The sequence below is a fragment of the Molothrus ater genome, chromosome 22 (genome assembly GCF_012460135.2).
Source record: "Molothrus ater isolate BHLD 08-10-18 breed brown headed cowbird chromosome 22, BPBGC_Mater_1.1, whole genome shotgun sequence".
Lineage (NCBI taxonomy): Eukaryota > Metazoa > Chordata > Aves > Passeriformes > Icteridae > Molothrus > Molothrus ater.
In genome coordinates, this window is record NC_050499.2 from 5,740,352 (window position 1) to 5,760,747 (window position 20,396).

At 49.3% G+C, this 20,396-nt stretch overlaps 2 protein-coding genes across 2 annotated transcripts; both read right to left on the reverse strand.

Annotated features, from left to right (window-relative positions):
- Positions 1 to 5,489: 5,489 nt before the first annotated feature.
- LOC118695820 (TLC domain-containing protein 5-like) lies at positions 5,490 to 12,396 on the reverse strand. The gene is made up of 3 exons (XM_036397615.2): positions 12,310 to 12,396; positions 10,044 to 10,248; positions 5,490 to 9,431 (listed from the first exon to the last, which is right to left on the reverse strand). Exons 2-3 carry the CDS (start codon positions 10,240 to 10,242, stop codon positions 8,893 to 8,895), a joined length of 738 nt encoding a protein of 245 aa, XP_036253508.1. The 5' UTR covers positions 10,243 to 10,248; positions 12,310 to 12,396; the 3' UTR covers positions 5,490 to 8,892.
- Positions 12,397 to 15,871: 3,475 nt separating this feature from the next.
- LOC118695738 (TLC domain-containing protein 5-like) lies at positions 15,872 to 18,487 on the reverse strand. Its single transcript, XM_036397493.1, has 2 exons — positions 18,292 to 18,487; positions 15,872 to 17,437 (listed from the first exon to the last, which is right to left on the reverse strand). The coding sequence occupies exons 1-2, from the start codon at positions 18,485 to 18,487 to the stop codon at positions 16,935 to 16,937; spliced, it is 699 nt and encodes a 232-aa protein (XP_036253386.1). The 3' UTR covers positions 15,872 to 16,934.
- Between the last annotated feature and the right edge of the window lie 1,909 nt (positions 18,488 to 20,396).

A 20,396-nucleotide genomic window follows, 5' to 3' on the forward strand; every position in this document is an offset into this window, starting at 1 on the left:
CCGGGCTGGGCCGAGCTCGCTCCTCCCCGGCGCCTCCGGGGGGCTCTCGTACCTCCGGCCGCTCCGCCCCGCCGCCGGATCCCTCCGCCGGCCGCCCTCCTCTTCCTCCTCTTCCTCCTCCCTCTCTTTCCCTTCTCCTCCCTCTCTTTCCCTTCTCCTCTTTCCCCTCCTTCTCCTCCTCCCCCGTCTCTTCCCCCGCTCCTCCTCCTCCTCCCCCCGGTCCCTGCCGAGGCCTTTCTCCTTCGGGAAGCGTTTTCCAGACCCGCGGGGTGTTTCCTTCTCTTCCCGTCTCCGCTCGGTCGCAGCCGCTCCTCCCTCACCCTGTGTCCCTGCCGAGCAGCTTTCCATCCCCCTGCTTCCCTAACCCGAGGAGATTTCCCTTTTTCCCTCTACCCCTTTTTTCCCTTTTCCCCTTCTCCATTCCCCAGCCATCCGACACTTCGCCGTGTCACCAGCGCTCAGAGCGCCCGCGCCTCCATCTCCATGGAAAATATGACACAGGCGAAACTTGGAGCAGAAAGAAAATAAATAAGCAGCGAATGAAAAGAGTAGAAGTGCCAGGAGCTGTGCAGAGCGGCTGTGCTGTTTGCTCCCAGGCCTTTCGTGGCTCTGTTGTCCAGTCCCGCGTTTCCCACACACCGAAATTTCATCGGGAATTTTTCTCACAGGTTAAGGTCAGCATAAATCCAAGAAACTGATCCCTCCCTGCATGCACATTCAAGGAACGCTGCGGCCGAGGGCCTGTTCCTGCTCCCCTTCAAAAGTAGTAAAAGATGATCCACACGAGGTGTTTGGGCATTTAAATTTCGGCTGGTGAATTTCAGTGGATTTCCCTCTCCCCAGCCCAGCCTGAACACAAACACGGCCTTGCTGTAAATCCCTGCAGCCCGTACCGTGTACAACACAGTCTGAGAGAGAAATTCCTGCCTGGAATCTGCACAGAATCCCAGAATGGTTTGGGCTGGAAGGGACCTTAAAGATGATTTTGTTCCAACCTTCCACTGTCCCATCTTGCTCCGACCTGCCCTTGGACACTTCCAGGGACCCACCACAGCTTCTCTGGGCAACCTCATCAGCCTCACAAAGAATTATTTTTTTTTCCTAATATCCCACCTAAACTACCCTCTGTCAGTGTGAAGCCATTCCCCCTTGTCCTGGCACTACAAGCCACCTGGAAATAACATCTATACCTGAGAACTTCATGAAACTTCCATGCTGCTCCTCCAGAAATTACAGCAATCTCTGGGCAACCTCATCAGCCTCATAAAGAATTTTTTCTTTCCTAATATCCCATCCAAACCTACTCTCTATCAGTGTGAAGCCACTTGTCCTGGCACTACAAGCCACTTGGAAATAACATCTGTACCTGAGAACTTCAGGAAACTTCCATGCTGCTCCTCCAGAAATTACAGCTCGTGAGCAGCACAGATGTGCGATGGAAAGCAGGATGTCTCCACTGCCAGCAATTCCTGCCCCCTCTGCACAAAGGAACTTGTGGAACATCACTCTCCCCCAACAGCAAATGCCAGCAGACTAAAATAACCTTATTAGCTAATCCCAATCATCTGGGACACCACGCTTCTGCCCTTTAATTAATCTTGCCGGGTTATACTTCAAAGCCGGGACACTGGGCCTGGGGAGAGGCGGAGAACAGGCTCAGGGGAGTGGGAGCAGCTCCCTGGCTGGGCACGCAGGACCATACCTTGCCCGAGGCTACATCCAGGCTGCTCTGCACCACCGAGCTGTGTCCTGCTCACCAGGAAGCCAGCAGACTGTCTGAGCACCCGAAGAATTTCTTGTTTTGTTGGAGTTCAGAGCAAAGAGGGGAAGCGTGGGATGATATCATTTTTTTTTACATGATGCTTCGCATGTATGCACAGGACATTTATACTTCCTTTTTTGGTTTCCTTTTGGGGGAAAATAGAGGCTTGGGAAAAAAAAATAATAAATGAAGTGTGGGAGTGCAAGACAAGCAGCCACATCTGCCTGTCCTTCTGCAGCTGTGTGCAATACAGTCATCAGTGCTGATGAAGTGACCGAGTGCCTCCATATATCTATATTTATTTATTATATATCTCTTTATTGCATCTTCTCTGCAATAAATCCCTCCCTGCTTTTAACTTTGGGAACATCGAGTACTGTGCCTGGAGAGGGGAAAGCTCCTGGGAGATCTGATTCCTGGCAGGCCCAGCATTTGCATATTAGGCCTCGATGCTTTTTTATTACTTTAATTATATTTTATTGTGCATGACAACATAACGAGAACAATTAGCTGGAGGAAATCCTAAGACAGATTCTGAAACCGTAACTGCTTCTCTTTTCTGCAAATGCTGATTTTATTTTATTTTATTTTTTAGTGGGAGCTGGTTGCATACTTAGATTAAGATAGATGTCTATTCATGATAATTCTGTTTCACAACCTGAAATATGGGGTGGGGAAATCAATAAGCAATTACAGTGTGCCCATTTTTTTATTTTTTTCTTTGAGCTCTGAAGTTGTGACTTTACACACAGAACCATCCCATTGCAGGAGGGTTCGAGCAAGATGATCTTTGAGGTCTCTTCCAACACAAAACCATTTTGTGATTCTCTAATTTACCTCCTCAATCTGTTTTTTAGTCCGGAGCAGAGCTAAGCAGGAGCCTGAAGTGGAGGAGATTAATTCCTATAGATTAATTCTTATTTTGCCTTAAAATAACAGTCAGATCCTTGGAGCTGCTTTAGAGGGGCTCCTGTAAAATCCAATTTATAAAGTGTGGAGCGAGGATCCTTTGGCCAAATCCCCTTTTCCAGGCTCGGACCGAGGAGCTGTTGCCATCTGCTGGGAAAGCCTCGAATGGCTCCTCTAACCTGAGACCCGGCCAGGTAAAAGGTAAAACTTGGAAAAAAGGAGCATTCCCAAAAGCTCTGGGATCCTGGAGCTCTGGAATGCTCCCACGGGGTTTGCACCGCTGTCAGCTCAGCATAAACAGAGATAAAAATCAGCAAAAAGTGATGCTTTAAGGCTTTAAGTGTGGATAAACAGCGCCTTGGGAGCATTTCTCTTTCAGAAAAAAAAAAATCAGTTTGTGTTTCAGATGGGATGATCAGGTGAGTTTCACTGAGCTCCACCACAAAAATCAAGTGCATAAGGATGCTTTTGCTCCTTACAGGTAATCAATTTCAAGACAATGAGAGAATGCTCAGGTATTTTGAGCTGTTATTTACACTCAGTACAAATTGCTTTAAGGCTTTAAGTGTGGATAAACAGCGCCCCGGGAGCATTTCCCTTTCAGAAAAAAATTCAGTTTGTGTTTCAGATGGGATGATCAGGTGAGTTTCACTGAGCTCCACCACAAAAATCAAGTGCATAAGGATGCTTTTGCTCCTTACAATTTCAAGCCAATGAGAGAAATGTTCAGATATTTTGAACTGTTATTTACACTCAGTACAAATTGCTTTAAGGCTTTAAGTGTGGATAAACAGCGCCCCGGGAGCATTTCCCTTTCAGAAAAATTTCAGCTTGTGTTTTAGATGATCAGGTGAGTTTCACTGAGCTCCACCACAAAAATCAAGTGCATGAAGATGCTTTTGCTCCTTACAGGTAATCAATTTCAAGCCAGTGAGAGAATGCTCAGGTTATTTTGAGCTGTTATTTATGCTCACTACAAATTACTCAGCCAGCTCCTGTTTTTCTGCTGCTTTTGGGAGCCAACTGCCAAACCTTTACACCTTGGAGGGGAAAAACACAGGGGAAACAATTCCCAAACTCATTTCCCAAATGTGCCTAGAAATTTGTGACTCCTAAGGAACACAGGACCTGATCCCAGAAAACACAAATAAATTGGTGCTGTGCTCCACATTTCTGTGCAATTTCCAAGCCTTTTTTCATCTCCTACCTTAAAATGGGCACCAGATTTTTCTCCCTGCAATCCTGAACTCTGGAAATGCTGGAAATGCACCCAGGGTTGGTCGTGGGACACAAGGCTTTGCTGATTTTGAGACACAGAGAGCCTAATCTAGCAAAGCTTCTGGAGTGACAGCTTATTACAGTTCCTAAACCTGGATAATCCACGGGGCCGTCAGCATTTTTATAGCACTGAGCTTTCATTCCATATCAGCATAAGGAAAGCAGCAAGGACAGAGGAATCTGAGTCTCCTTCTCTTTATCCATCTCTGGCTGGAGGGGGGGGTGGAAAAGAAAGAGGTAAAATCTAAAGAAATAGAGAATATAATTTCTCTTCACCTTTGAGGACTGTGGCACAGGACAGATCTCATTCTAACACAAGACACAGTTCAAACAGCACAACACAAGCACTGCTGAAAATCTGTGTTCTGTAGCACTTGAGAAGCTGCAGAAGCTGAAACTTCCTTCTTCCCATGCAGAATTATCTACCTGCAAACCTTTATTACTTTACAGAAGCTTTTCCATGTACTTTGATCTGTTATATTCCTTCTTTTAGTAATTTTCTAAGGATCTTTTCCATTGTTGACTTACCAGCTGCCAAGCTGCCCCTGGAATTTGAGGCAAACAGGGCATTGACTTCTCTGGACATGGCAAACCCCGTGGCATTAATGTCATAACAGATTTCAAAGACTTAAAATGCTGCTTTTACATCAGTGCCTGGACTACTGCTGCAAGGGAATAAAGCTGTGAGTATCAAAAAAATTCAATTTTTTCAAGTCCAAATAGGGAGTTCAGCTACAAAGAGAGGGCAGAGGGCTGACAGGGGAGGTTAATTTTACAAAGCTCAACTGCAGGGCCAGCAGGAGAAGCAAAAGGCAGGCAGCAGAGTTGCCTGTAAAGAAATAATGGGATGATAAAAAATGAAATTAATTGGGTGTAGAGGGGCAGATTTCACTTTCCACAGACAAAGCACATCTGGCCACTGACAATGCCAGATCTTGTCACTTCTGAAGACACCAGACCTGTGAGACACTTGCAGCTCTGAAGCAAAGCCCCAGAACTCTGCTGTACTTTCTCCTCTGCTTCTGGAGCTTTCTCAGAGGTTCAACCAAGTCCCAGCACAAATTCTTGCAGGCTCTGAGACGCCCCAGGCTGGGCTCTGTAAACAGAAAACATCTCCAGAGGGCTCTGTGCTGCTCAGCAGCTGCTCCCCAGTGCTGGAGGGTTTTAAGCTGGACTTAAGGGTTACATGCAAACAACTAAATTGGCTTAACTATTTATAGAAGCCAAGACTTTTGGTGTGTTGGATCTCTGACCATCAGCAAGCAGAGAGGCTGTTTACCAACACACCAGCACAGGGCTGTCCTAGGCAATAACATTAATTTATGGCTGGGAAGAGCTCACGGTGTGGAAACACAGGAGAATCCTCTCCTGTGCCATCCAGGACATGGAAAACAAAGGGAATGTTTTTGTTTCATCCTACTGAACCACCGAAGCTTTGAGGTTGAAAAAGATTCAAGTTGAAAAGATTTTCTGAAAAGCCCTCCAGAACCATCAAGTGCAACCTGTGACTTAAGAGCAGCGCCCAAACAGAGAAACCCAATTCCTCATATAATGAAATAATCTTTATTTTTATAAAACATAATACAAAGCATCTACACCATTCACTGGTGGAACATTAGTTGCTATTACACAGTAATTCAGACACAAGTTATTATTTCACACTAGTTCTGCAGTTTCCTCTCACAGTTTGCTCTAGCCACTATGGACTAGCCTGAGGACAGGTCCCACCCTGTGCTCCACAGCTTGGAATTTGTACTTTTGGGTCTGTAAATCTATGCTGGAGCCCACTAAATGGGCTGTGAGGCCTTGCTGTGCCTCATAAAGCCATTTCTAAGTGCCCTTTTGTTTTCTTGTTTACCTTCTAAAGCCTCAGAGCTGAGCAGTGCTCTCCTTCTTCCAACCAAGTTTCCCCCCTGTTCAGAAAAGGGGGAGGAAACCTCTTCTGGTTTCCCTAACTCAAACCATTATATTTCAAAATCTCTTCAAACAAACGATTCACAGACACTGCAGTCACTGCCATCCTCATCCACCTGGGCAGGTAAGGGCTGGAACCCCATAAAGCTGCAAACCCCATAAAGCTGCACCCCAACCCTCAGCAAAGCTCAGAGCCCAAACCCCCAGGGTGGTGGAAACTCTTCATGGTGGGCAGCTCAGCAGCATGGACCAGCCTGATTTCACCTCCAGCACCTGTTCTCACCTCCAGCACCTGTTCTCACCTGCATTTCTGCAGGAGATGCTGCTGCAAGCCCTCATTCCCTGCTCAGGCCAGTGGCTGAGACTCTTCTGGCTCCAGATTCCTGCAATCCTGACCAGGGAAAAGCCAGCAAACCCCTTTTCCTCAGCTTGGGGCTCCCTGTGAGGATGCAGCAGCACCAAGCTGACCTTTATGAGCACGTCCAGCTCACTGCCTGTGACTCCTGCCCTGGAGCACCTTTGCCAAACACCTCACTCCTGCTTTTGGGATGTTGGGAAGTGCCCAGCTCAGGTGACAAAGCGCTGCTGGTGGCTCACAGCAGGAAGTTGCAGCACTCAAAGCAACTTTTATACAGCACAGCCCGGACACAAAGCACCCAGAAGCCATCAAAGGTGGCTTGGTGCTAAATGGAAACACCCTATGAGGTAGTAAGACTGCACCCACTTCCCAAAGTGGGTTAAGTTGAGGCAAAAAGGCTCCTGGATGTGCTCAACAGAGCAGCAGAGCTGGGAAAAAGAACCAGCAAGCCCCAACCAGCCCTTCTGGTCTCCCTTCAAGGCTTGAGAGTGCTGGATGGGTCAAGTTTCCTCTCCAGGACCAGCTCATCAGCTGGCTCTGCTCATCTGAAGGGCTTTTTTGGGGCTTCTTCAGGTCTTTGGCTGCAGCAAGCAAGGCTCAAGCAAAAGGGGGCACCTGAGCTGCACTGGAGGCTCAAAGGAAATGCTCAAAATTGCAGCAAAAACAAAGGAACAGCTTAAGGACATGCAATGAAATAAACTCCAGAAGCTGCCAGCTGGGCATGGCTTTTCCCTACAAATGGGACTGGATAAGTATTGCTTATTTTTCTCCCAGTCAGGTTTATTTTTGCTTAAAAAAGACCAGATTCTGGGCCTCTCACGTCTTTAATTACTAAGCTGCAAAATAAGTCTCTCTGACCCTCTAAATGTTCACTTTTATAAAGTGACTCAGACCCAGTCAGAGGGAAATCAAAGCCCAGGGTCAAGGCATCAATTCAGATGAAGGAGAGCCCAGGTCAGTCTGTGGCTTCCACAGGGCAGATTCTGGGCAACCAGAAATCCCAGTTTGGATTTGGGGCACGGCAGAGAGAATTTTGGTGTTCTGGAGACAAAACCAGGGCTTGGCTCATCAGCAAGAAAACCCCTGACTGGCAAATCCTGATGGGGCTTCTCGAAGTGGAGTGTGCTGGTTACCCAAGGAGCTAAAAGCAGTGTTTGTAGGGGAGTTTTAACAGTCAGGGAAGAGGGAAAAATTAGGAAAAATTTTCCCGTCTGTGTCTTTGGGCGTATTCACAGAGCACCTAGTCCTGTAATTAGGCAGTGCTGATTAGAGCTAGGTTTTGGACACTACAGAAAATAAGTTATCAATATGTTAATGAATAAGTAATTAAAAGGAGTTAGAAAGGGTAGGAAACAACAACCTACCTAAAATACTGATTTTCCTAGAGTCTCGCTCTAGCTCGACCACCAAAGCCGTTTCTCCCAAGGGAAACACGGGAATGATGAACCAAGTGCAGATAACAACCATCACTTTTTCATATAGCACCTCTCAAGTAAAAATCTGAAAGTGCATAACAGATGGAGCAGCTCCATCTCCCCCAGGTCACAGAGGGGGAATGAGGCACAGAGTTCCAGCTGTGAGACTTGCCCAAGGTCACACAACGAGGCGGTGCAAGAGCCAGGAATCCCAGCTTGGATGCAACACTGGAACACTTCTTCCACCAGCATGGAGAGCCACTCTAGGACATGGAGACCTAGCATTACCTCCTCCTCCCTTCCAAGATCCTGAAGGAGCTGGCTACACATCACTATTTACACCTGCACTGCTGGACTAGCCATGGTTAGTCTGTAAATTAGCCCTTCTTTCCCTCCTCATCACGATTTACACCTGCACTGCTGGACCAGCCATGGTTATTCTATAAATTAGCCCTTCTTTCCCTCCTCATCACTATTTACACTTGCACTGCTGGACTAGCCATGGTTAGTCTGTAAATTAGCCCTTCTTTCCCTCCTCATCACTATTTACACCTGCACTGCTGGACTAGCCATGGTTAGTCTGTAAATTAGCCCTTCTTTCCCTCCTCATCACTATTTACACCTGCACTGCTGGACCAGCCATGGTTAGTCTGTAAATTAGCCCTTCTTTCCCTCCTCATTCAGGCTGTGCACACCAACGAGGCGGTGGAAGAGCCAGGAATCCCAGCTTGGATGCAACACTAGAACACTTCTTCCACCAGCATGGAGAGTCACTCCAGCTGCCTAGACTGCACAGGACATGGAGACCTCGTGTTACCTCATCTTCTCTTCCAAGATCTTGAAGGAGCTGGCCACACACCTGCACTGCTGGACTAGGCATGTTTAGTCTATTAAATTAGCCCTTCTTTCCCTCCACATCACTATTTACACCTGTGCTGCTGGACTAGCCATGGTTAGTCTGTAAATTAGCCCTTCTTTCCCTCCACATCACTATTTACACCTGTGCTGCTGGACTAGCCATGGTTAGTCTATAAATTAGCCCTTCTTTCCCTCCTCATTCAGGCTGTGCACACCGTGCCAGCCTCTGCCCAGTGAATCCATGGCATAGCTCCATGGATTTCAGTGGAGTTAGGCCAGGGATAAATTTGGCTCCAGAGCTGCTAACGTGCGTTGGCTCCTCTCCCTCCAGCAGCATTTCAGGCACGATCCCCTCCTTGCCAGCCCGTGAACTCGAGGAATTCTCTGCTCAGCCTCCATCAGCGGCCTTTGAGGTGCCCGTTGCTTTTCCAGCCCAGCTCGCGGCTCCTGCGGCTCCTCCAGGCCTGGTACTTGCTGATGCTCTTCCTCCTGGCGAAGCGGCAGATGCTGACCATGAACACCCAGGACACCACGTACATGACGACCCCTCCCAGCTTGATGTACCAGCGGGGCCGGGGCGAGGCCAGCTCGCAGTACATCAGCCAGGCCCCAAAGCCGATGCGCACGCCCGTGAAGAGCACCACGAAGAGGAAATCCACCAGGTCGCCCGTCAAGGTGTGGTAGCGACCCAGCTCCTTGAGGAACCAGCGGGCCTGCAGCAGGGGGTTGGTGATCTCGCTGCCGAAGATGACGGCGTTGACGTCGCCGGCTGACTCGCCCAGGGCCAAGGAGGCGGCGATGCCCACGATGCTGACCAGGTGGTGGGCCAGCATCAGGGCACCCTCTGTCTGGAAGTACACGCACCAGCACAGGTCGAAAATGAAGTAGCCCAAGCTAAGGCACAGCCCGTGCACCTGAAGGGTTGTGTTGGGTGACCCTGAAAGGTAAAAATCGAGATTTAAAGCGTGGAGGCGTGTCGCAGACATCTTTTATAGAAAATCCTTTCCTTAGGATTTTTCCTCCTGAGAAGCTGAGAGGCCTCAGGAACAAAATGTAAACAATGATTATCTGCTGCTGTGGAATGCAACAGGTGCATCTGGGATTGGGCTCATGTGGTTGTTTCTAATTAATGGCCAATCACAGTCCGGCTGTCTCGGACTCTCTGGTCAGTCACAAGATTTTATTATCATTCCATTCCTGTCCTTGCCAGCCTTCTGATGTCTCCTTTCTCTTTTCTTTTAGTATATTCTTAGTATATAATTTTCTTTTAATATAATATATACCATAAAATAATAAATCAGCCTTCTGAAACATGGACTCAAGATTCTCATCTCTTCCCTTGTCGGGGTTGCCTCCAAATTCCACATTCGGTGACCCCGAGTGAGGAACATTAGCACAGCAAAATACAGTACCAGGCTCTCCATTCCTCTCCATTCCTCTCCATTCCACCACAAAGCAGCTGAGATATCAGGGCAAGCACCATCCCTCAAGCAGGCTGGGGACTGAGGAGAAGCCCAGGGGAGGTGGGATCGTGGATTTCCTCACTCACCTGGGTGGCTCAGGGGCCAGGGGCCGTCGATGAAGCCGATGTAGGCAGACAGGCAGGTGGCCAGGATGCCGTGGGTCAGGGTGACCAGCCTGCAGCTCCACTCGAGGTTGCGGTGCCGGTAGCGGTGGCAGAACCACTTGTAGAGGCAGAACCAGGCCAGCAGGCTGCAGGCTGCACGCAGGGGCAGCGGGAACAGCATCCTGGCCTGGGAAGAGCAGGACACGAGGGATCAGAAGGACAAAGTGAGCAGGAGGTCGAGCCTGTGCCAGTGTCAGCTTTGCTCCGTAACCATCCCAGCCCCAAGCGTGCAGAGCTGCTCCTGATGGGGCTGCTTGCTCCTGGCAGATTTTCTCTGTGTGAAAAGCACTTTATTCTCCTCACTACAGGCTTCATTTCATCCTTACTGGCACCAAAACCTCCAAATCTTTTGGATGCAAAAGAATAAGAATCTATGCCTATAAATATTTCTTTTTTCAGCTGTATTTCTTTTATACATCTTCCCTCACACACACTGCAATAATCTCTCAAACAAACAAAAGAGAAATTGCCAGAACAAAACTACAGCACATAAACACTTGTGGATGTTGCTGAAACTCTCCAAATACACATTACTCTATTCTACACCTCGTTCATACAGTGCCTTCCCATGAAATGTGTTCATATAAAGCCTTCCCAAGAACTGAGCATTCAGGGCAGTGCAGCTGAGTCAGCCTTTGGGATACAGGAGGTTCCAGTTGTTTCCAGGAGTTTCCAAACACACATTACTTTATTCTACACCTCTTTCATACCATGCCCTCCCATGAAATGTGTTCATATAATGCCTTCCCATGAAATGAGCAGTCGGGGCAGTGCAGCTGAGTCAGCCTTTGGGATACAGGAGTTTCCAGTTGTGCCAAAGCTGCCCTGGTACTGCTGCCCAGCTCTGGGGAGCACCAGAGGGACTGCACGGGACGAGGAGTCAGAGGTGCAGAGCCCAACCTTCCTGTTTGGCCTGTTGGAGCATTCCCAGGCATGACTGCAGGCTGGGTAAACAAAACCATCATGTTTTAATGGGCCTTGGGAACATGGGGAGATGAAACAGGGATGGGATTAACTGCTCTGAGCAGGCATTTCCATTCACATCCCTGCTGCTCCAGGTCCAGACTCAGAGCAGATAAGGAAGGGAGAATTCTGATGTGACAAAAGGGATTGACACTAGAAAGGCCAATATAATTTACAAAGCAGCAATAATTACGGAACAATAAATAACAAATAATCCTATATAATAAATAAAAATAACCCTATATAATAAATAACAAATAGCTCTATATAATATACATATAAGCAATAAATTAACAATAAATAACATGCAATCACATATAAAAATATGTATTTCCCTATATATTATTTTGTATTATCTCACATATTATTATGTATCTATACATAATAATATATGTGATACTATCTATAATATCTATTATGTTATAATAGATATATCTGTTATATAATATCTTTATTATCTATGTATCTATCTATATTATAATTTATATATATACATATATAATTATACATATATACATATATAATTATATATAACATATAATTATAATTATACTATATCTATTATATATCTATATCACCTATGTATCTAATATCTATTATCTATGTATCTATCTATATTATAATTTAAAATATAGATAGAAAGATATAATTTATATATATAATTATAATTTTGCTATATCAATTATATAATAACTATATTATCTATATATCTATGTATCTAATTTCTAATATCTATCTACATTATAATTTATAATATAGATATATATAATTATATATATAATATATAATTATACTATATCTATTCTATAATATCTATATTATCTATGTATCTAATATCTATTATCTATAGATCTATCTATATTATATTATCTATCTATATTATAATTTGTATCACCGGTAGCAATGAGGCCCTGAATGCAAGCAGCCTCTACAATAAACACACACGCCTAAAAACTCGGTGTGCAGAACACCCCGCAAACGATTAAAACCCGTACGGGCACCTCCAGCACAGCACCGTTATCCCGTTATCCACATTTTCTCTTAGTCCAGGCGGGAAGATGGAGGAGCTCACGGACCGTACCCAGAGCAGCAGCGCAGCCCCGGGGCACCGCCTGCGCACTCCCGGCCCATCCTCCGCACCCCGCGGGATGCAGCGGCCCCGGCCCCTCGCACAGGGACAGGGACGGGGACGGGAACAGGGACGGGACCCTTCCCCAGCACCCACCTGCCGGGCCGCGCTGCCGGAGCCGCCCCGGATCACGGAGCGAGCGGCGGCGGCCGAGGGGCACCTGGCGGCCGGGAGGAGGGACCGCAGGGATGGGGATGGGGAGGAGGAGGAGGAGGAGGAGGAGGGACGGCAGGGATGGGGATGGGGAGGAGGAGGAGGAGGAGGAGGAGGAGGAGGAGGAGGGACCGCAGGGATGGGGATGGGGAGGAGGAGGAGGAGGAACCGCAGGGATGGGGATGGGGAGGAGGAGGAGGAGGAGGAGGGACCGCAGGGATGGGGATGGGGAGGAGGAGGAGGAGGGACCGCAGGGATGGGGATGGGGAGGAGGAGGAGAAGGGACGGCAGGAGGGAATAGGGGCGGCAGGATGGCAGGAAAGGCGACCCGCGGCACCGCAGAGCATCCTTGGGAAGGGGCACATCCCTGGGGATCCCTGCATCCCTGGGAAGGGGCACATCCCTGGGGATCCCCACATCCCTGGGAAGGGGCGCATCCCTGGGAATCCCCACGTCCCTGGGAAGGGGCATATCCAGGGGAAGGTGCAAATCCCTGGGAATCCCTACATCCCTGCCATCCCTGCTGCGTCCTGGGATGCCCTGAGCTGGAAGGGATCTGCCAGGATCATGAGCCCAGCTCCTGCTCCCCCACAATCCCACCCTGTGCCTCGGAGCAGCGTCCCAAAGCTCCTGGAGCTCTTGGGGCCGTGCCCATTCCCTGGGGAGCCTGGGCAGTGCCCAGCACCCTCTTTTCCCGATTTCCACCCTAAATCTCCGTGGCACAGCTCCAGCCTGTCCCTGATCAGAGAGATCAGCGCTCTGTGAGGAAGCTGCAGACCCCAAAGGTGAAACCAGCCAGGTGCCCTCAGCCTCTCCCTCCTGTGGCCCCTCCAGACCCTTCCCCGGTTCATCCCAGCTTCCACACCAGGTCGTGTCCCCACGGGGCAGCCCGGGGACACAGAAAGCAGTGCCACACCCGCCCTGCCTGCTGCAATCACCTGTGTGTGCCACGGAGATACAGCGCAGAGCACACCCAGCCTTTGCTCTCCTCGCTTCTGATGGGAGCAGAATTTCTGCAGAGCTCCCTGTCAGGGCAGGCATCTCCATTCACATCCTGGTGCTTCTTCTCACTGCAGGCATTCAGCACTGCCCATTCTCTCTGCTGCCTTCCACATTCCAAATTCCCAAATTCCGGGTTTAAGCACGGCACTAAAGCAGCTACGAAAGTCCCTCCACCTTTTATGAGTTACAGTCAAAACAACCTCTCACACCCAAAGACGTGGGGTTGGTTTTTTCCTTCATCCTGTCAAGTTTTACCTTTTGAAATGCACGGGGTGGGAGTGGCTTGACCTGCCTTTTACAGCACTCATAATTAGTGCTTTCAGCTGGGAATTCACCAAGATACAGATCTTACTTTTCCAGTTCAGGCCAGGTGCAGGTTCCTACTGCTCCAAAACGCTCATCCTCCTGCTATTTCAGCACATCCTGGTGAGCATTAATAGTGCATTTGCCTCTCTGACAAATCTGAGGTCTCATCTTGCTTCCCTCCACCTTTGCTGGCCCCTCCAGTAGCATCAGTAACACCTGAGCTAGAGCTGCTTGAATATTTAGCTTAGGACAAAGAAAAGCGTGGACAGGCAGGAGATTATAGGGCATTTTCACATTAGGAGCATGGTTAGGTGGAATATTAAGACAAAAAAAATTCTTGGCTGTGAGGGTGGTGAGGAGCTGGGAGGGAATTCCCAGGGAAGCTGTGCCTGCCCTGGAAGTGTCCAAGGCCATGGATTGGAGCAGCCTGGGATAGGAGCAGGGGATTTTTGGCATGAAATGAGATGATCTTTAAGGTCCCTTCCAACCCAAACCACTGTGGGATTCTGTGAGCAGCCAGGAAGAAAACCAGAGATGTTCACAGAGGAGCCCTCAGAGTCCTGACCAGGCACAGATCATTTCATGCAGGAGTTGGGACACAAAAAGGTTGTGGAGGTTTTTTTTTTTTTTCTGTAAACTTTGCACAGTGAGGTGCAAGGTAGCAAGTGAAACCATCTCCCTGTGGATTGTACCAGAAGTGAGGTGCAGCTTTATACACCAATTTTCCTGCTTGCTTTGTGCAGACTCAGCCATTTCAATGGGCTGCAGTGGCTCGTTTGGCCTGCAGATGAACAGAGTTCAGCAAAACAGCTCAGGGCAGGAGCCTCTGCAGACAGTTGTTTGCTGCCTCATTTGGTGCAGCCACAGCCTCCCTCTGCTCTCCTGGAGCTGTTCTAACCCGAGCTCACAGCGCTGAAAAGCAGCACAGGATGTGTTTATTATCATACCCACACTGGGAAACTCTTTGTCCACACTTAAACTGGGAATAAACAAGAGCTGGAAACCTGGGAGTTCAACAGAATGTTACTAAAACTCAGCTTTTGTGGCTGTAAAAGCCCTCAGGGATATTTGACAGATTGAAAGCATGAAAAATCACATTATTTGAAATAAGAAATACAGTGGGCTAGTGCAGCTGGGTGATTTTCTAGCATCACATCAGAGGGTTCAGCACTAAACTCATCCTTAGGTGAGAACTGGCAGATGAGAACCTGAGGGCACTTGTTTTACATCAAACCTCCCCAGGTAACTCTGGTTGCACACAAGCAGTCTGGGGGCCCTGGGACACTCTCCAGTACTGTTCTTCAGCTGAAGGAAGACGGTTTTTTCTCATTGAAAACCAAACCAGGCTCTCCTCCACTCCACACAGCAGAGCCCTGGCCCAGCAGGAGCAGAAAAAACCAGAACCAGCCCCTCAGTAGCGGCTTAGGGCATCTTATAACCCCCAAGATGTTCTCATGCTTTTGATTGCTTCTCCAAAAAAAACCACAGGCAAGTTACCCTGCAATTCTTATGAGCTGGGCATTGCCCCAGTGAAACCAGAGAGGCAGAGAAAAAACAGAAGCACCCTGGGATGGAGGAGCCCACGGCCAGAATTTAAATCATTCTTGTGCCCAGCAAGAGCAAACCCCTCACAGTTTGGGGGCTCCTCATCTCTCTGCAGCACTGACTCCTTGGCAAAGCAGGCTGTGGGTGCATTGCTCACGAACCTGAGCTCCAGGCTCAACCTGGGCTCGTTTCCTCAGCCCCTCTCTGTCCCTGAGCTGCACAAAGGGAATGCTCCAGTGACTTTGGCATCCTCAGCTGCCTCCTCAAGACCAGCACGAAAGAACATCACAGCCATCGGTTCTTTTTCAAAAGAGAACATGACTTTATTAGAAGTTCCATGACTCAGAGGAGTTTTTGGAAGGAACACAGAGAGCCTGGCAGGTGCCCACACCTCAGGAGGCCACTCTGGCTCCTGCTGTCCCAAAAAAATATTGGCCCAGGAACTCGCCTGGGTTCACAGCTGCAATGCCTTCAGTTGACGTGCCCAAAGTGAGGTTATTTCAGGTTGTTTTTTAATCTCTCCAGACACCTTGAGGAGCCCCAGCCAAAGGCTGGTATCTGCCCTGAACAGAGCCAAATTCAGCGAGATAAAGCAGTGGAGGAGCTGCATCCCCACTGCCCCCCTCCCTCACCTCTGCATTTGCTTCTCAGCTCTCAGTGAGGCTTTTGGAGGAGACTAAATCTGAACTGTGGCCTTGAACAGAGGGAAATTCACATTAAAACCCCAGGGAAAGGGTCAGAACACGATTCTGAGAGGTAAAGAAAACAAGAGAACTGTTCCATGTTCTGAGACCTGCTGGTGGGGAGCAGCTGTCACACCCAGATCTGCCTAAACATTCCTGTCACCCCTGGAATAATCACATTTTTGACTCATTAGCCGTGAATTCAGCTTGCAAACGAGCCAACCCCAGAACAGAAATCCAGGGGGACTCTTCACCATCCTCCCTCTCCCACAAAAAGCCTGATGATTCTTCTGAAGCAATCCCAGCCTAGGCCAACACCTGCTCATGGAGTTTATTGGCACAAGTCTAATTCCTGACTCCTGTTTGTGAGGGCCTGAGTCAGTCCCAGAGAAATCACTCTGCTCTGAGATCAGCGCCCAATGGAAGTGTTAAAAAAGGAGTAAAGGAAATGCGTCATTAAAAACAAGGAGGTAAAACACTGCCTCACCTTGAGTACCATCACTTCACACTCAAAAGGACAATTCCACTACACCCCTGCAAGCACTTCAGTCTTGTTCAGAGTCTTTCACTCGAGTATTTAAGCCAAGCACATTGTCCAGATCCAGGATTATTAAGGAGGGTGAGGCTCAGGAAATCTTTGCCAGGTCACGCCCCTTACCCAGTCCCACTGGCAGGAAATTTTTTTTTTTTTTTCATATTTTTCTCTATACTGTTAAATAATTCTGCATTGGAAATGAGGACAGAACATATAAACTGTGCAATTTTTGGTTGCAGACTGATCATCTCTGGCATTGCTGGAGAACTCAGGGAACCAGTGCCAGGCTCCTCAGTTCCCACTCAAATCCCTCTTCTCTCAGCTTTTCCATGTTCCTAGCACTGATCCATCTCCTCCAGGGGCAGCAGAAAATCAATTCCGTGTCATTTTAGGAGTTCTTTTCACAGGAACAAGCTCCAGCAGCCAGGCCCCAAACCCAGGGGATCATCCTCTACAACCCATTAACGAGCAGCCAAGAAGCTTCCACAGGTGCACTCCTACTCCTGAAGGGATCGTGGCTCCACTGAAGGGGCTTTTTTCCACAATTTCCTCCTCACAAAGCGACAGATTTCAACCATGAACCCCAAGGACACCACGTACATGGCCAAGCCCCCAGCCTTGAGGAGCCAGTTGGGTTCTGGGGACGTCACCATGCCGTACATGATCCACGCTCCCGCCCCGATGCGCAGCACCAGGAAGAGCAGCACGAAGAGGAAATCCACCAGTTTCCCCAGGGGAGTGTGGTAGGAGCCCATTTCCCTGAGGAACCAGCGGGTCTGGAGCAGGGGGTTGGTGATTTCACTGACAAACACCACGGCGTTCACCTCCGTGGCGGATTTGCCCAGCCCCAGCACCAGGATCATGCCGCAGATGCTCAGGGTGTGGTGCAGCAGCATCAGGTCCCCCTCGGTCTGGAAGTACAGGCACCAGCCCAGGTCAAAGATGAAGTAGCCCAAGGTCAGGGACAGCACGTGGATCTGGAGAGGGGTGTTTGGTGAACCTGGAATGGAAGGTGTGCATAAGCTTGGGGTTTTATTTAGGATTTTTCTATTTTAAGATTTTCTATTTTTCCTGCTTTATAGATCAGTACAGATCGATTGTGCTTCTCTCCTCCTGATTTTCCAGCCTTATCCAGGTGCCAGGAATTAGGTGGCACTATTAGGTGGCAATATTTGGTTCTGCTTCCCCTTCACACCCCAGCCTGCCCAGCACGTGGATCTGGAGAGGGGTGTTTGGTGAACCTGGAATGGAGGGTGTGCATAAGCTTGGGGTTTTATTTAGGATTTTTCTATTTTAAGATTTTCTAATTTTCTTGCTTTATAGACTAATACAGAACAATTGTGCTTCTCTCCTCCTGAATTTCCAGCCTTATCCAAGTGCCAGCAATTATGGATATTTGGTTCTGCTTCTCCTTCACACCCCAGCCTGCCCAGCACACCCATCCCATCCTGCCCCACTGCTGCTTCCCCTTTCCTTCCAGCCTTTTAGGAAAGCCAGACCTCTGTCAGCAGCACTGTCTGAGATTTAACGACAGGAACCAGCCAGCAAAACCCTGCAGCTGAATTTCAGGAGTTGTTTGACCCTTCAAGATGTGAAAGCACTTTGTTCTTCATGCCTTGTTACACCTGATGCTGTAATAAAGTCAAGCTGCCAACCTGGAAACTTCCAATTTGTACGTGGACGGGCCAAAAATAATAATTAAAAAAAAAATAACAAAAGGATGAAAAGTGAGGAGCGGTGGAAAAAGAAGCAGCGGAATTGAACAAAATTAAACAGCTGTGAGAGGAGAGGAAATCAGCCCCTACCTCCACCTGTGCCAGGTGAGCACAGGTGAGGGTGAGATTCCAAACATACCTGCGTGGGTCAGGGGCCAGGGGCCATCCAGGAACATGACATAGCCAGAGAGGCAGGTGACAATGAGCCCGTGCACGAGGGTCACCAGGCGACAGCTCCACTTGCAGGAGCGCTGCCTGTTCCAGCGGCAGAGGCAGCTGTAGAGACACAGCCAGGTGACAAAGCTGCAGCTCACCTCCAGGACGATGGGAACCATCCTGCTGGACACGGAGGGACAGCGTCAGGAGGGCAGAAAGCCGTGCTCATCCCGACCACCCAGCACATCCACGGGAATCCCGGACAGGGTGGGGGGAAAACCCTCGAAAAACCGAAACGAGCAGAACAAACCCCGTCCCCCTGCCGTGAGCGCCGTTTCCAAATTTCCCCAACGGGAAAACAAACCACAGCCCCAACTCTACCGGTGCTGAGGGCAGAGGTGCTTTGGCAGCGGGGGGGACCAGACCCCATCCCCATCCCGGCGCGGGGGTGCCCGAGAACCCCAAATCCTCACCCCGCTCCGGCTCTGCGCTCCTGGCACCTGCGCCCGGCTGGGGCTGCCCGGGCGGGGAGGCGGTGCTGGCGCTCCCGGAGCTTTTTATCGTCCCAGGCCAGCCCAGCCCAGCCCAGCCCGGCCCGGCCCGGCCCGGCCCGGCCCCCTCCGCATCCCCCGAGGATGCTCCGCCGCATCCCCGCTGTGCCTGCCCCGGGGGCGGACAGGGATGCTCGGAGCGGAGCCGCGAGCCCCGGGGCAGGAGCGGGGCCGGGCAGGGCGGGCAGGGAAGGGGAACGGGGCGGGGGAAGCGGGAGCAGACGCTCGGTACCTCCGCCCAGCCTCGGCTCGCCCGGCTGGAGCCGTCCCGGAGAGCGCCCAGACTTTATTTTGGTTGGGCGTTTTCCTCTCTGGTGATGGAGAATAAAGCTGGGTCAGGCTGGATGGGAGGTGCTGGTGCTCTTTATCTTATTTTCTTCCTTTTCTTTTTTTTTTTCTATTGTTTTGCCGAGTGTCCTGGAGTCTTCTTCCAATCTTTCTGTCAGATGGGAGTGCAGGGAGCACCTTTGTGCGGATTGCAGGGAGGGGAGGATGAGGAGGGACTCAGAGGTGACGGAGAATAAAATCTGGATCAGGCTGGATGGGAGGTGCTGGTGCTCTTTGTCTTCTTTTCTTCCTTTTATTTCTTTTTTCTATCGTTTTGCCGAGCGTCCTGGAGTCTTCTTCCAGTCTCTCTCTCCCAGAGAGCACCTTTGTGCAGATCGCAGGGAGGGGAGGATGAGGAGGGACTCAGAGGGTTCGGGGCGGGCTGGGAGTGGTGCCGGACACTCGGTGCTCAGGGAGATGTGACACAGAACGTGCAGAACAGGATGAGTGAGCCAGGAGCTGAGCTGGGGCCAAGTTCATGGCTGGCAGTGAGTAACCAGGACAGGGCTGTGCTTCTCCCAAGCCCTGCCAGCCAGCTCGGTGTCAGCACTGTGTCATCCCTGACTCAGTTTGCTTTAGAATCTCATACTGTGTATTCCCCAAAACAACCCAAATTTCCCCTGCAGCCAGAGCTCTGCACTGGGAGTGAAACCACTGAGAGCACAAGCGCCCTTCCCAGCGAGATCTGCATCCCATGTGTGCTGCACTCCACAGGACGCTCCTGTGAGTTACACACTCAAATATCCTTTTAATTATATTGTAGATTATAGGTTGTTCTTATATTTGAGCTAAACTTGCTGATTTTTATCTCCTTTTCTAGCATTTTGAAGCATTTCTCCCCCTTCCCAGTGAGATCTGCCATGTGTGCTGCACAGGATGCTCCTGTGAGTTACACACTCAAATATCCTTTTAAATGGATGAAAGATTATAGGTTGTTCTTATATTTGAGCTAAACTTGCTGATTTTTGTCTCCTTTTCTAGCATTTTGAAGCAGGATCCCCAGCACAGAGAAAGGGGATTCCACTGCAGTTTGAGCATCTGTAAATCTGAGCCTGAATTTAAGCTCAAATGTTTTATTGGGCTGTTAGGATCCATTCCAATTCTACCAGAGCTGGAAATCCCGAGGCTGTGAGCATCAGGAACGATGAGGGAACTTGGTGGCATCATTTGAGTGCTGAGAAATGCTCAAAATCTCCCTTCAGGCCACAAG

What these genes read in the sequence shown, in the direction of transcription:
- LOC118695738 (XM_036397493.1), bottom strand. Translation starts at nt 18,487, where the DNA reads ATGGTTCCCATCGTCCTGGAGGTGAGCTGCAGCTTTGTCACCTGGCTG. An exon ending in CTGGCCCCTGACCCACGCAG is followed by an intron (nt 17,438 to 18,291) that starts GTATGTTTGGAA and finishes CTTCCATTCCAG; the next exon opens with GTTCACCAAACACCCCTCTC.
- LOC118695820 (XM_036397615.2), bottom strand. Translation starts at nt 10,242, where the DNA reads ATGCTGTTCCCGCTGCCCCTGCGTGCAGCCTGCAGCCTGCTGGCCTGG. An exon ending in CTGGCCCCTGAGCCACCCAG is followed by an intron (nt 9,432 to 10,043) that starts GTGAGTGAGGAA and finishes TTTACCTTTCAG; the next exon opens with GGTCACCCAACACAACCCTT.